The sequence below is a fragment of the Leptosomus discolor genome, chromosome 5 (genome assembly GCF_034619465.1).
Source record: "Leptosomus discolor isolate bLepDis1 chromosome 5, bLepDis1.hap2, whole genome shotgun sequence".
Lineage (NCBI taxonomy): Eukaryota > Metazoa > Chordata > Aves > Leptosomiformes > Leptosomidae > Leptosomus > Leptosomus discolor.
In genome coordinates, this window is record NC_141395.1 from 56,852,971 (window position 1) to 56,866,949 (window position 13,979).

General features: G+C 44.4%; 1 protein-coding gene and 1 non-coding gene across 2 annotated transcripts; both read right to left on the minus strand.

The window, feature by feature from the left end:
• Positions 1-1,727: 1,727 nt before the first annotated feature.
• On the minus strand, positions 1,728-9,519 carry CFAP418 (cilia and flagella associated protein 418). The gene is made up of 6 exons (XM_086465928.1): positions 9,389-9,519; positions 7,780-7,879; positions 5,196-5,266; positions 4,643-4,708; positions 3,750-3,845; positions 1,728-1,884 (listed from the first exon to the last, which is right to left on the minus strand). The coding sequence occupies exons 1-6, from the start codon at positions 9,517-9,519 to the stop codon at positions 1,728-1,730; spliced, it is 621 nt and encodes a 206-aa protein (XP_086322054.1).
• Positions 9,520-9,725: 206 nt separating this feature from the next.
• Positions 9,726-9,807, minus strand: TRNAS-AGA (transfer RNA serine (anticodon AGA)). The gene has a single exon. It is a non-coding gene; the product is annotated as a tRNA-Ser (tRNA).
• Between the last annotated feature and the right edge of the window lie 4,172 nt (positions 9,808-13,979).

Sequence of the window (13,979 nt, forward strand, 5' to 3'; positions counted from 1 at the left end):
AGCTGAACTGGTCTCTAGGTCCCTCCGTCTCCTGAACCTGCAGTTTTAGACTGTAGCAGCTGAAACTTCAGCCTGAAACACCAATTGCATTGAAAACAACACATGGCCCTAAATATGTCTATACCACTATGCCAAGTAGTACCTCTCCAAAGCCAACTCACCTCTGAACCTACTATCGAGGCCGCACGTGGCGCTGAACACACTCTCTAGAGCACCAAAGCACTGGCAGGCCCCCTGGGCAGCTGCTGGTCCTCTGCAGGTTCTAAGAAAAACACTCGTGGAGGGGGAAGGTGAGCAAGATGCAGAGTACATTATGCCTCTGGTCACTACCGGGATCTGCTCTTTCAGAGGAGTACAGACAAAGCAACAGATTCAAGAGATTACCTGCGTTAGAAAGACCATGCAATTCTTTCAGAAAAGCTCAGAAAAACAACAAATGTACAGAGCATGAGCAAAATTTCACAAACAAAGAAATGGCTCAGTATAGCTAGAATTGCACAAAGTCATTAACTCTGAAATTATCTGTACAGTATCACATACTGCACAGCAAAAATACTGACAGACTTCCCATTTTGAGACACTTTTCAATGTAGTAACTGCCAGGACTGGTAATCCTTTCCTTCCTCGCTGCCCGCCCAAACCCCAAATCCATCTCCTGTGTGATTTACACATAATGAAAAGAAAGAGCTCATGAACTACAGTGACATTAACTGTAACCAAGACAATTCACCAAGTAACATGATACCAGAAGTAGTTTTACAGTGTTACTGTGGGAAGGGAGTTGTGTTGAAACAGGACAGTTACATTTCTGAATATGTAGTATTTTGAAGTGAAGCTGAAGTGAAAGCTAAGTGAAACTGAAAAAAAAACAAATTTGAACATCAGTGGGGCTGATGTTCATTTTCTTACTCTTAAAAGCCTGAGCCTTTTTTCCCTTGAAAATATTGATAGATTCATATACTCTTCAGAATCTCTTTAAAATTGCTCAATATTTAATAATTGCACAATAACTGGTTCACATCTTGCAGTGAAGGCTGAAGAGAAGTCCAAGAAATTCACTGTGGTAAAGGTCTTTAATCAGCAGAAAGTGCTTTAGAGAAAGCAGTAGGAACTGGAAGGAAATTTCCAGCACCTGCAGTTTTTGGCTACTGGTGGGTAAAAGAATGTAAAGTTTTGGGGTGTGCTGAAACCTTCGACGTGAGACCTGATCTTGCAGTAATTTTTTAAGAGATGTACAACCACTTGCTCATTAACAGCTATGAGCAAAGCAGAACAGCAGTATTAATTTCCATGCGGAAATGCATACGCTTGTGTGTCATGGCTGCCTCCCAACCCACCGTTTTGAGTCCAAGATTTTGCAGACATGGGAAATGAGGCTCTCTGCTAGATAGGAGGAACAGTCTCAAGATGCTTTGCCCCATGCCTAAATCTGTTGATTCCTCTTCCTTTCTTTAACACTACTGAGTATGAGCTTTAACCTCATTTAGCTTCTAGAAAGTCTCCAGAGTGGTTGTTTCTTCTAACAATTCCGCTCCTCATATTGCTTGCAAGACAGTTAAATTGAAAAAAAAAAGTGTTCAGGTTGAAGTCTGGGTGTTACAATCTATTTCTAGATATAAGTATTCAGGTTTCCATCTGTTCCTAGAAAACTGTGTGGGAAACAAATTGAGCTTATGACCTGTTCCCACACAAGCAGGTACCACACACAAAAGGACTTCATTCTGCCTTCATTCATGTTTACCACAAACCCACCGAAGCTGCTGGTCTGTTTGGAGGTCAGTTAATTCATCAATGGATCTCCAGCTGCACTGACAAGCATATGCTCGTGCTCCTTTCTTCTTTATCATCTTCGCTCTTAGTTTACTGAGCTCAGGCATGTTATTCCTGTCAATCAAGTGAATTCAGTTTAGGATCAAGCTTTTTTTTTTAAAAAAAAAAAGAAAAAAGATTCATGAGGCCATTTCAATTCAGAAAAGCTCTTAAGAACACTTCTGAGTATCGCTGTTACGAATGAATTTAGGGGAATGTTTAAAAACTATTTGGAACACAGTCCTTCCATGAGAGCAGTCTCGGTGCATAGCTGTTATATTCTCAGATCAGCTGGAGAAAAAACCAGGTAGAGTTAATTCTGATGTTAAGAAATTATCCAAAAATATATTTATCTTACCAAACTTAATGTAAAAATCCCTATGCAGAATGGGCACAACAACAGAGTTAAACTTTTAATCAGGAACTGTTACTCAGGATGGTTGTTAAAGGTGACTGAAATGAAATGGCCATAAGAAAGAAGAATGTACATCGAACCACAAATAACTCCCGTGCAAGCATCAACCACAACAAAAGAAAATCAGCACGGCTGTTACAAAAACAAGCTGATTCAAAACCCAAAGTGAAAATCTAGCATTTTAACTATCCCTGCTCTCAAGACCTCCTCCTGGCCATCTATTACTGGCCACTGAATTGCTCAAAACCAGCATTAAGAAGCCCAGATAAATAAAGAAAACCCAAACAAAACATCAAAGGAAGAATTTTTAGAACAAGAGGTCAGACGCCTGTTCATGGAAGGCAAAGGTTTAATCTTCAAGTTTGCTTTTTAAAATTCAAGTTAGTAAAAATAAACAGCTAAATAACTTGCTAAAGATTACAGATTTTAATCAATGCTACAAGTATCTGATACTAATGCCTTTCCTTTTTTTTTTTAAATTTGTTGATTTTAAGATCTCAGAAGCAGAATAATTTAGACTTTGAGTAAATAAAATAATAATATTTTTATTTAACCTTTCCAGATACCAAACTCATCTCAGAGGACTAGTGCAGCACTGTATTTTTAACGCTGCTTTACATAATGGGAAAATACAATTTGCATTCAAAGGGAAACACGAATTTCAAAACTGGAAGGAAAATACAGGAAAAACCTAACACGTAATACAAGAAAAATAATGGAAAAGGAGATGATGCATCCATTGCTGTGCTGCTCCAGCTGTCACACCCCCTGGTGCCCAAGCACGTGCTCTGAACACATCCACTACCTCCACCCGCTAATGGCACGTACAGGGACTTTACTGAAATAAAAGGCATTCAAATTCCGTGTCTGTATTAGGAGGATGCCCACTGCACTACACTAAGTCCTGGCATTAGATACAGTTCTAGAGAAACTGGAAATAAGAACTCTTTCTTTAAGTCCTTAAAAAAAATTGAAATAACTAAAGTCAAAGACATCACAATGTAAGAAAACAAAAATCCCACCCTCCATTTAATCAAACCTTTCTTCAAATAGAAGTCTGTTAAGAAATCAAACTATTTGATTGTCACTGAACATGACAGTGTAATACTTGATACTGGAAAAAAGAAAAATCTGACTTGAAACAATCACAGTCTGTACAACAGCCAGTACGTGCTGAACAGCCTGCACACGTTTCGTAGGCATCTTGTAAGGGCACACCAGAGGCCAGCCCGTCACGTGGATTATCTGCTTATTTCAGCAGTGAAGTTGTCTTTTGATCCATGAAACTTGAATTCTTTTTACAAGCAGAGAGGGATGGGGGAAGAAATGGAAAGGCATGAGAACAGATTACGGGAGATGTCGCATCGCTCTCCTTGCAGACTTTCCCACCTGATCACTGAACAGGTTGCACGCATGCTCCTTTTTAGGTAACATGGGAGTGCTCAGAGCTTTTCATTTTTCCCTTTCCTATCAAGCCCCAAAGCCCAGCAACACAATACAGATAGCAAAATGACCTCAGACATACCTGAAAAAAAGATAATCACAGGACTGATCCCAGATGTAGTCATTGAAAAGCGAAACACGGAAGTCACAAGCAGTACAACGTAGTTGATCACACGTTCTGGTCAAAGAAGAACAGAAAGCTCCAGGAGCTTATACAATCAGAGAGGCTACACAGATCATAGCTGTTTTGAAGTGCAATGCTCACTCAGAAATATTAGAAGCAAGGTCACTCTGTAATCTTAATTTTTTTACATCTTTGGCACATTCATTATGGTATGTGTTTTAGCTATATGATCATGTATTATTTTTACAGGTTCCTAACCTCACTGAACACATAAAATACACTAATATTCTCTTGATGCATTCCTTCGGTCTTCTTCACTGGTATGGTACCTCACCAAATATGCATCAAGTGCATAATTACTTACTACAAAAAATCCCACATGGAAATTCAATGATGTTCTTCTATAAGATGTTGGGGATAATTATTTAAAGTACCTCTCCTACTGAGTTCAGCTGCAGTTGCAAAGCTTTCTGGCCATGTTCAGTTTAGACTCCAGGATGATTTGAACCAGCCCCTTGATTTGAGTGACCTACTCAGCATCACACAAAAAGCTGAAGAGAGGCAGGGAAAAATAACAACTCTACAGCAGCAGTCTCCTTAACTACAGGTTACTGATTTTTGGAGTCTCGTGTCTCATTTGCACACACCGTTCAAGTCCTCAAACGAACAAAAGATCTCGCAGTCAACAACTGAGGACTAGAAGGGACCAGCTGACTTTAACTGCAGTTACAGGCGGCCACACGTTGAGATGTCCTGCCCAGTTCAAACACAGAACTCCGTACCACCACAGAAACACGGCTGTGAATAAAGTAATGATAAAGGAAGCAGAACTTTTTTTTCACATTTCCTACCTTTTTGAAATATTTGTTCCTATGCCATATGGTGAAGCGCTTCCACCCAAGTACACTGGAGAGCATCTATATGGATTTCATTAAAAAATATTAAATGATAGCAAAACATTTTGGAGAAAGTAGTACAATGCTTCTCCTAGTTTAACAGCATGGTATTTCTAAAATAATATTTATGAAATATAGGCAAAGCATCCAAATGCTTACAAACTATAGAACTTTAAAATTTCCATTACCAAGGTGTTTTAAAAGAAAAACTCTACGACACCCAGTCTCTATACCAAACATATATTGCAGCATTTGATAAATGTAAGGCAAAGGAAGCTGTTCCATAACTTAATTAATAAACTTATAATAAATAATGTTGACCACATGAAAGCACATTAGTAGTTCTTCAAAATGATCTTTCTCTGTTTTTCTTTAAAAAGCATGGTTCTCTAAATACTCAGTTTCTTTCTTAGTTGATGTCAACACAGATTAAACAGTAGCAGTATCATCAGACTGACAACAAGTATAACCAAGCTATGTTCAACTAGCCAAAGCACTTTTCACTTACCTTTTCTGATGAGCCTGTACAACAGCACTATTGCTTTCAGGTGTGAGACTTGCAGAGTTAGACTTTAATTTCTATTTAAAAAGCAATCAAAGAACAAAAGGCAGCATTACAGCAAGGTAACGATATTTTGTTTTATTTAATAAGCAGGAGACAGAAAATCTCACAGAAGAAAGGCACTAAGAATTGGGGTATTTTCTTGCTCAGGTTTGTGTGAGGCTCTTTGAGACAAAAGCTGCTGTTAAATGTTAAATGAGGACAAGGCTTCTCTTCTCATACTGAATTCCCAGCTCTGCCTGAAGGAATTCAACACCACATGATCACTTTGACTTTATAATCAAGACTTAGCATTTCATGCCTTCTTCTTAATTTTGCTTTTAAAACCAGTTTTAAATTAGAAACCTTCTCCCTCATTTTTTTGAGCTTTTGTTTTACTGAAAACACATCAAGGACTTACATTATTTGAAAAGATAAAGTGTCTTTGAAAAGTCTGTTATTTGCTGCACATAAAACAGATTATTTGAACTCTAGAATCCTAGATCCTAAATAGGAAGTCCTAGGGATATAAAATGACAAAAATATTCAAATTTACTGACATAATTCTCTCTCTCAGACATACGTTTTGCAGTATATATTTCAAGGCCAGGTTGGATGGAGCTCTGAGCACCCTGGTCTAGTGGAAGGTGTCCCTGCCCATGGCAGTGGGGTTGGAACTAGATGGTCTTTAAGAACCCTTCCAACCCAAACTGTTCTATGGTTCTATGATACACATGTGGTTTTTGTTGGTTCAGATTTAGACACTCTGTAAGAAATCAAAGACAAACAAAGCAAAGCCAACATCACTCATGAAAATAAGAGAATCTGCACAGGGGGTTATGAAGTATAAATAACTATTTTCTACTGATGATACCTAAATGAATATCTGTTTTCAATGTCTTCTATCATTCTGTCTTGACAAAGCAAATTTGCAGCTTCATCTCTATCTCCTGCTGTCAAACAACAGAAGTAATTTCCAGATGATCTAAAACGGGGAGCAGTGGTAGGTATGCCAGACGACTGTGCTGCCATTCAGAGGGACCTCAACAAACTATAGAAATGGGCTGAGAGGAATCTCTTGAAGTTCAACTAAAGGGAAATGCAAACTCCCACCCCTGGGGAGGAACAACCCTCATGCACCAGAACACAGTGAGGGCTGACCGGCTGGAAAGCAGCTTTGCAGAGAAGGCTGTGGGAAATTTGGTCAATGATAGGTTGACCGTGAGCCAGCAGTGTGCCCTTGCAGCACAGAGGGCCCACAGCGTCCTGGGCTACGTTAGGAGGGACATTGCCAGCAGGTCAAGGGAGGTGATTGTTCCTCTCTACTCAGTAAGACAGAATCACAGAATCATTTCAGTTGGAAGGCACCTCTTGAGAACATCTAGGCCAACCCCCCTGCTCAAAGCAGGGTCAGCTTCAGCAGCTTGCCCCGGACTGTGTCCAGTTGGGTTTTGAAAATCTCCACAGACGGAGACTCCACACCTCTCTGGGCAGCCTGTCCCAGTGTTTGACTGCCCTCGCAGTAAAAAAGTGCATTCTTGTGCTCAGGTGGAATTTTGTGTGTTTCAGTTTGTGCTCGTTGCCTCTTGTCCTGTCGTTAGGCACTACAGAGGAGCGTCTGGCCCCTTCTTTCCTCCACCCATTGGGTATTTTACACACATTGATAAGATCCCCCTGGAGCCTTCTCTCCTCCAGGCTGAACAGTCCCAGCTCTCTCAGCCTCTCATCATACAAAAGACATTCCAGTCTATTAATCATCTCCATGGCCCTTTACTGGAGGCTCTCCAGTAGCTCCATCCCTCTCTTGTACTGAGGAGCCCAAAACTGGACACAATACTCCAGATACGGCCTCATAGACATGTCTGGAGTGCTGTGCCCAGCACAAAAGAGACATGGACATAATGGTGATTAGAGACTTAGGCCACTCGACATACAGGGAGAGGGTAAGAGAGCTGGAATTGTTTAGCCTGGAGAAGACAAGGGTCAGGAGAATCTTATCAATGTAAAAAAATACATGACGGGGAAGAAGACGTAGCCAGATTCTTCTCAGTGGGGCCCTCTGACAGGAGGAGAGGCAATGGGCACGAATTAATTACAAGAAATTCCAGTTAAACATATGAAAAAACTTCTTGTGAGGGTGGTCAAACACTGGAACAGATTACTTGGAGAGGCTGTAGTTTTCATCCTTAGAGATATTCAAAAGCCATCTGGACACAGTCCTGGGCAACGACCTCTAGGTAGCCCTGCTTGAGCAGGTGGTTGGACCAGATGACCTCCAGAGGTCCCTTCCAACCTCAATCACTCCGTGATTCTGTGACGTTTGACACTACGCTCTATCTTGAACTAGTATTTCCTTTAATCGCCTGTTACTCCCTTGTATCTCTCCTGTTCCTCACTATAGGATTGTTGCATTTTTCTTTCTGCTTTATTTTCCAAGCTTATCCTACAGCTCAAGTTCATTTTTTTTGCTTTAAAACAGTTTTAGTTTATTGTGCTTTTCGTTCCATTACTGAACCTCATCTGTTCTGCATTTCTCCAGACTCTTACTCACCAGAGGTGTTGTGGTAAAGCTGCTGTCATTACAGATTTCATCAATAATGTCATCTATATCTTCTTCACTGCTGCCAGCACTCATTAACAGTTTAGCTGATCTGAAAAACAAACAAATCGCCCTTCATTTTGTAGCACAACTAGAGCAGTTCTAAGAATTTTAAATTAAAACACAAAATTAGTTACAGACATTTTCCTCTAATATTTCTGTAGTATCTAGGGTAGGCCACCCAAATCATGACTGGACAGATGTAAACTGCAGGATGATGCCTTTCAGTCCCTGTTGAACTGTCCCATCATAGGTCTTACTTTTCCTTGCTGCTTTTATTTCCAACCACTTCCAACCTATAGAATAAAACTATGGTAATATAACCCATGCTGCGTTTACTGAGCAACAAATTGGACAGCCCTGATTTTTCACATGCACCTTCAGCAGCAGGAATATAAAAAGGTCAGAGGGAATTCCTTCCTCACGCTATACGGCTGCAGGGGTTCTGAAGGAACTCCTGCCAAATTGCATGCATTTGGAGAGATCACCTGCACTTTGCTTTCACTCAAGTGAGGAGCCTTGTCACTCACGTCTGCTGTTTGCTAGCTCTCTGTCAGAAGAAGGGAGGTCTATAGTACTTCTGCATCAATAAATCAAGAACAAGTCTACTCCTGAGGAAGAAGAAAGCCCTGTGATTTTTTAAAATACTGTAATCAGATTGACTAAATTTAGGTGCTCATCTAACCATTATGCAAACAACTGGGAAGTCCAGCAACGTGGCCAAAGGTAGTAGGCTTGTTGGTCTTGTGTTAGTCATTCGGCCTCTCGAGATCCTTGCCTGGGACTCCGAGACGCCTGTTGGACAAGCGCTCAGCAGCCCACCTGTGGAGACATCTGGCCAAGCCCCTCTGGTCCACAGGCCTTCCAACCGGAGTCGGAGACACCAGCGAGGGCTGGGCTGGAAACCTGAGGGCAGGCAGCGGTGCGGCAGACCTCTTGGCGGTACTGTCAGCGGTGACCCTGTCATGACCAAACCTGTCCGTATTCAGACGACCATTTTGAAAACGCTGAAATTTTAGGTGGATACACGAAAGTGTAGAATGTAAGTTAAGCGCTTACTGTAGAAGATAGGGTAAAGAAGTATGAACAGAATACACAAATGACAGAAGTATCAACAGAATAAAATGCTTGATAATACTCTTTGCTAAAGTTCTTCCTGCTCTAAATTGCAAGATCTACAGATATTTTATATATATCACGAGGTCAGTTACAGAGCTCCGTAACCCCTGATCCTAACACGCAAATTAGTGCAGATTAGTGCAAATTAACGCCATATTTAACCCGAGGTTGGGATACTCCCAAGAGACAAAGACTGCCCAAAGTAGCTCAGCTCGCTGGCACACGACTTGGGTGTTTAAAAACAAGTGCTGCAGGGGGTACTCGCCGCCCGCCGGACAGCGATTCTGCCCCCAACCTCGGTCTTCCCGCTTCCTGCGGCGTCCCGCCGGACGCCGACCCCCTCCCCGCAGGCCGGGGGCGGGGCGGGCCGCGCACCACGCCGGCGGCCGCCCGCTCGCCGGGAGCAGCGTGAGGCAGCCGGGACCGCCGCCGCCCCGCTCACCTGCCTTCCTTCGCTGCCCCCTCCTCCTCCTCGCCGTCGCCGTGCCGGTGGCCGCCCGCCGCCCCCCTCCGCGGCAGGCGGCTGAGCCGCCTCTCCACTTCGTCCAGTAACCGGTCCAAGTCGTCCGCCATCTTGCCGCCGCCGCCAGCGGTTGCCAAGGCGGCCCTGCACCGCCCGCCGCCGGCAGAGGCGGAGTCTCCGAGCCTGGCGGGATGTGGGGGGCTCCTGAGGAAACGCCTGTCCGCGGCCGGGCCCCCGGCCCGCCCCGCCTTCCCCGGGAGACGGAGTGAACGAAAGGGGGAAAAAAAAAAAGGAAGAAAAAGCAGGCACGCTGGGCCGTAGTCGGCAGGATTCGAACCTGCGCGGGGAGACCCCAATGGATTTCTAGTCCATCGCCTTAACCACTCGGCCACGACTACGGATGCTGTGTGTGTTCTCTCCGCCACCCTAGGTGCAATCATCCCGCCGGCCGCCGCGCCGAATCGGGCGGCGGGGCACGGCCGGGCCGCCGGCAGGGGCGTTTGAGGGAAACGCTACCCGATACAACTGTGAGGATTATGGTTTGGTATTTAGGCCATGTCTCCTCACGGGGTGGAATGAAAGACATAAAACAGAGTTTATGCTTTATGTATTTGTGATACAGCTGTTTGCGGCCGATCGCAAGCAGTGTTCCCCAGGGCTGGGTGTTGGGGCCAGTCTTGTTTAACGTCTTTATTGATGACCTGGATAAGGGGATTGAGTGCTCCCTCAGTAAGTTTGCAGATGACACTAAATTGGGAGGAGTGTTGATCTGCTCGAGGGTAGGAAGGCTCTGCAGAGGGACCTGGACAGGTTGGATCGATGGGCTGAGGCCATTTGCATGAGGTTCAACAAGGCCAAGTGCAGGGTCCTGCACCTGGGTCACAACAGCCCCATGCAGCGCTACAGGCTTGGGGATGAGTGGCTGGAAAGCTGCCCAGAGGAAAAGGACCTGGGGGTGCTGGTCGACAGTCAGCTGGGCATGAGCCGGCAGTGTGCCCAGGTGGCCAAGAAGACCAACACCATCCAGGCTTGTAGCAGAAATAATGTGGCCAGCAGGAGTAGGGAGGTGATCGTGCCCCTGTACTCAGCACTGGTGAGGCTGCACCTCGAGTACTGCGTGCAGTTTTGGGCCCCTCATTACAACAAGGACATTGAGGTGCTGGAGCGTGTCCAGAGAAGGGCAACGAAGCTGGTGAAGGGTCTGGAGAACAGGTCTTGTGAGGAGCGGCTGAGGGAACTGGGGTTGTTTAGTCTGGAGAAGAGGAAGCTGAGGGGAGACCTTATCGCTCTCTACAGCTACCTGAAAGGAGGTTGTAGTGAGGTGGGGGTTGGTCTCTTTTCCCAAGCAACAAGCGATAGGACGAGAGGAAATGGCCTCAAGTTGCACCAGGGGAGGTTTAGATTGGACATTAGGAAAAACTTCTTCACCAAAAGGTTTGTCAGGCACTGGAACAGGCTGCTCAGGGAAGTGGTAGAGTCACCATCCCTGGAGGTGTTCAAAAAATGTGTTGATGTGGCACTTTGGGATATGGTTTAGTGGGTATGGTGGTGTTGGCTTGACAGCTTGATGATCTTGGAGATGTTTTCCAACATTAATGATTCTATGATTCTATACTCTATATCAGTCTGTTTAGAGCAAAAATAAGTGGCTACACTTTGCTAAGTCCCATGGGAGAAGCCTGTTTTCTTTTTTACGTAGATTAGAAACACTTGTTGAGAGAATGGCCCTAGCCCCCTCAGAAACACATAGACTCCTAAGCAGACACCCCCTACAGCATTTGGGGAACTCGGGGCAGTCTCTGGCACAGCTGGGGAGACAGACACTGGCAGTACTGGGCTGCGGGGCGACCAGTTCCAGCCGGGGTGCTGAGGGAAGTGGCCAAGGCCCCTTGCCACCTCCCGCCTGGCCATGGGGTCTCTGGGGCTTCATGAAGCAGGAGTGCAGGCCTCCCTTTCCTTGACAAAGGGACAACTTAAGCAAGTGGGATTTTTTTTTTGGTGTGCTTTATTTAGCATTTTTGAGGAAAGTCCCATAAAACAGGGTCTCACCTATAGCCATGTTAATAGATCCAGACAAACATAAGGTGTCAGTCAATGGTCTTCCAATGCGTGCTTTGGCCTCCTCTGTCTTCAGAGACAAACGGAAGGTCAAATGTTTCAAGGTGGGCACACTGCCAGCATTGTCAGTGCCGACGCTTCAAGACAAATGATGGAGGTGAATGCTGTATATTATTATATTTGATTAGAAACCCAGGGAAGCAATTTAGAGAGAGAGAGAGAGGTCCTGCTAAGCAAAACAAAGCATTGCCATCTCCTCAGGTCAGCTGAGACTGAAAGCTCAGTGCTTGCACACCCCACTCCCCATTGCCAAGACCATTCAAAATTTGTCAGCCTGTGATGAAGTGGGGGCTGGAGTCCTTAACAGCTCCAAGCAAAGCCTCTCGGTTACAAGGTGTTTTACAATCCTCCTGGTATTCCAAGTAATGAGTTGCAAGCCCTGTTTGAGTTCCCTCGTACTTAAGCTTTTATTTCATCATTCCATTTTCCTCCCCATGCATCTCAGGGCTCCATTAATACCCCAGCCTGTACCATGGCAGTGCTGCTGAGGGAGATGTGTTGGGTAGAACAGTTGTGAGCCTTCCCTGGGTTGATGTGATGGAAGAAACTAAATAGTGTTGAAGCTGCTCCAACTCTTTTAAGTGGTCCCTTGGTCAAGACTCGGTGTCGTGTAGGTAAATTCAATCCAGAAGAAGTGGATTTTTGGGTGGAATTTTTACATTCATCTCTTGCAGCTGTGGAGAGTTTAAACTAATCACAGTTCTCCCTGGTATGCTATCATCTCTGTAATTTGAAAAAGGATCAGGAGCCCACAGGCTTGGAAAATCTTGAAGAAACTCTTGTCCTGAAATACATCATCACATGTGGAAAAGACCACTTGCTGCATCATCTTAAAGGAGCTTAAGAATGCCAAAATCCAGTATCATTCTGGCATTCTTTCAAATGGCCTTAGAAATCCGAGTACATTCTCTTTTGACTGCAAAACAGCTTCTTTCCCTTTCCATCAATCCTGTGGCTGTCAATGTGTCTGTTGCGAGGTGCCAAAAATGTATGGAGTGTCTACAGGATAATGGTGCCAAAGTCAGGGGTGCCTCAAGGCCTTCTCCCGTGAACCCACTGCAGCATTTGCTCAGTTGGAAAGCATTTGAAACTAAAAATGAAAAAAAAAAGAAAAGACACAGACCTTTAGAAATCCTTAAACTGCAAAGATTGTTTTTGTGCAGATTGCTGCCTGCTGTTTAGATCCTTGGTGTTCAAAACTTCTGAAAGGCCTGATGCAATCAAAGAGACTTACTGGGTCAAATTGATTCCAGACCAGTCCCTGGAATCGCACTGAGGTGACTTTGACATACTGGGCCTTCAGCTACGTTGTGGCCAGGAGAAAGGAGTTGAGGTCATGCCCTGAATTTTGCCCTCTCTTAGGAAATGAGCAAATTTGCTTGTGCAAACCATGTCTCCCACTGACTGCTTGGGGCTTATATTGGTGCAAACAGAAAGGTTACTGACTGCTGAGGAGTACAGAATGACCATTTCGTCTGACGGTGATGCTTTGTTTTTGGTTGGGTTTTCTTTTTTAATACTTTCTCAGTCTATCCATAGGATGAGAGGACAGAAAGCTGGAAGGCTGTCCTGGGTGGAAGCCATCATGTTCTCTAATCCTCAAGCTACCGCAAGCTTTCTCAGCAGTGCTGATAAAACTGAATTTTGCCACCACAGCAAGGAGGACAAAAAGACTTCCTAGGGCAGGATGTTAATTTGCCTCTTCTGTTTTCCCTGGGAATCAAAGAGAGCTTTAATTGAGGTTGAGCAGAGCTTTCCTCAGCCCTTTTCTCTGAATGGTGAACTCTCCAGGGTTCGACTGATAATAGTGGTCAGGAGAGACACGGAATAAAAAAGCTGTCATTTCCTAGTGCTACCCGCTGCCAGCCAGGAGGGAAATGCTTGCAGGGAGGCACTTTTCTTTTTGATGTGGTGATGGCATGTTGCAGCCATTTCTGCCTTCCAATCTCTTGCCCCAGAAGCTGGGATGGAGGTAGGACAGTGACTGCCTGTCACCAAGGTGTTCTGCTGCCTCCAGCAAATGTAAAACCAGTTCAACTTCTTGCTCCCAGTCACAGGATATTGCTCTAACTCTGTCCCTGATCACACTCCAGTATAATACCATTTTGAGTGAAACCACACTTATTTTCAACTAGTGGTACAATGCATCAACACGAGCAAATTCAGGCCGAATGTAGATTCTTGGCCATAATTTAACCACTAGCAAGCATTTCTGTGGACAAAATTATTCTAAGTAAAGATATCACATTGGGAGACAACTTCTCGAAAGACTGTTTGGCAGCAAAAATAGCAGTGTGTGCAAGATTCCTCATACAGTGTTACTTGTTTGTGATGTTGAGAGACAGCCTTGGATCACGGGACAGTTTAAGCTGGAGGCCAGTTCAGTCTTGGACTTCGCTGCCAATCCTTCCATCAAAGGTGCCAGCTCAGAGGATGGATTTTCAGTTTGGTT

Coding starts and splice junctions, on each gene's coding strand:
- CFAP418 (XM_086465928.1), bottom strand. CDS start 9,519: ATGGCGGACGACTTGGACCGGTTACTGGACGAAGTGGAGAGGCGGCTC. Junction 5,267..7,779: donor GCTTTACCACAACACCTCTG/GTGAGTAAGAGT, acceptor CTTTTTAAATAG/AAATTAAAGTCTAACTCTGC. Junction 1,885..3,749: donor TGTGATTATCTTTTTTTCAG/GTATGTCTGAGG, acceptor CTTGATTGACAG/GAATAACATGCCTGAGCTCA.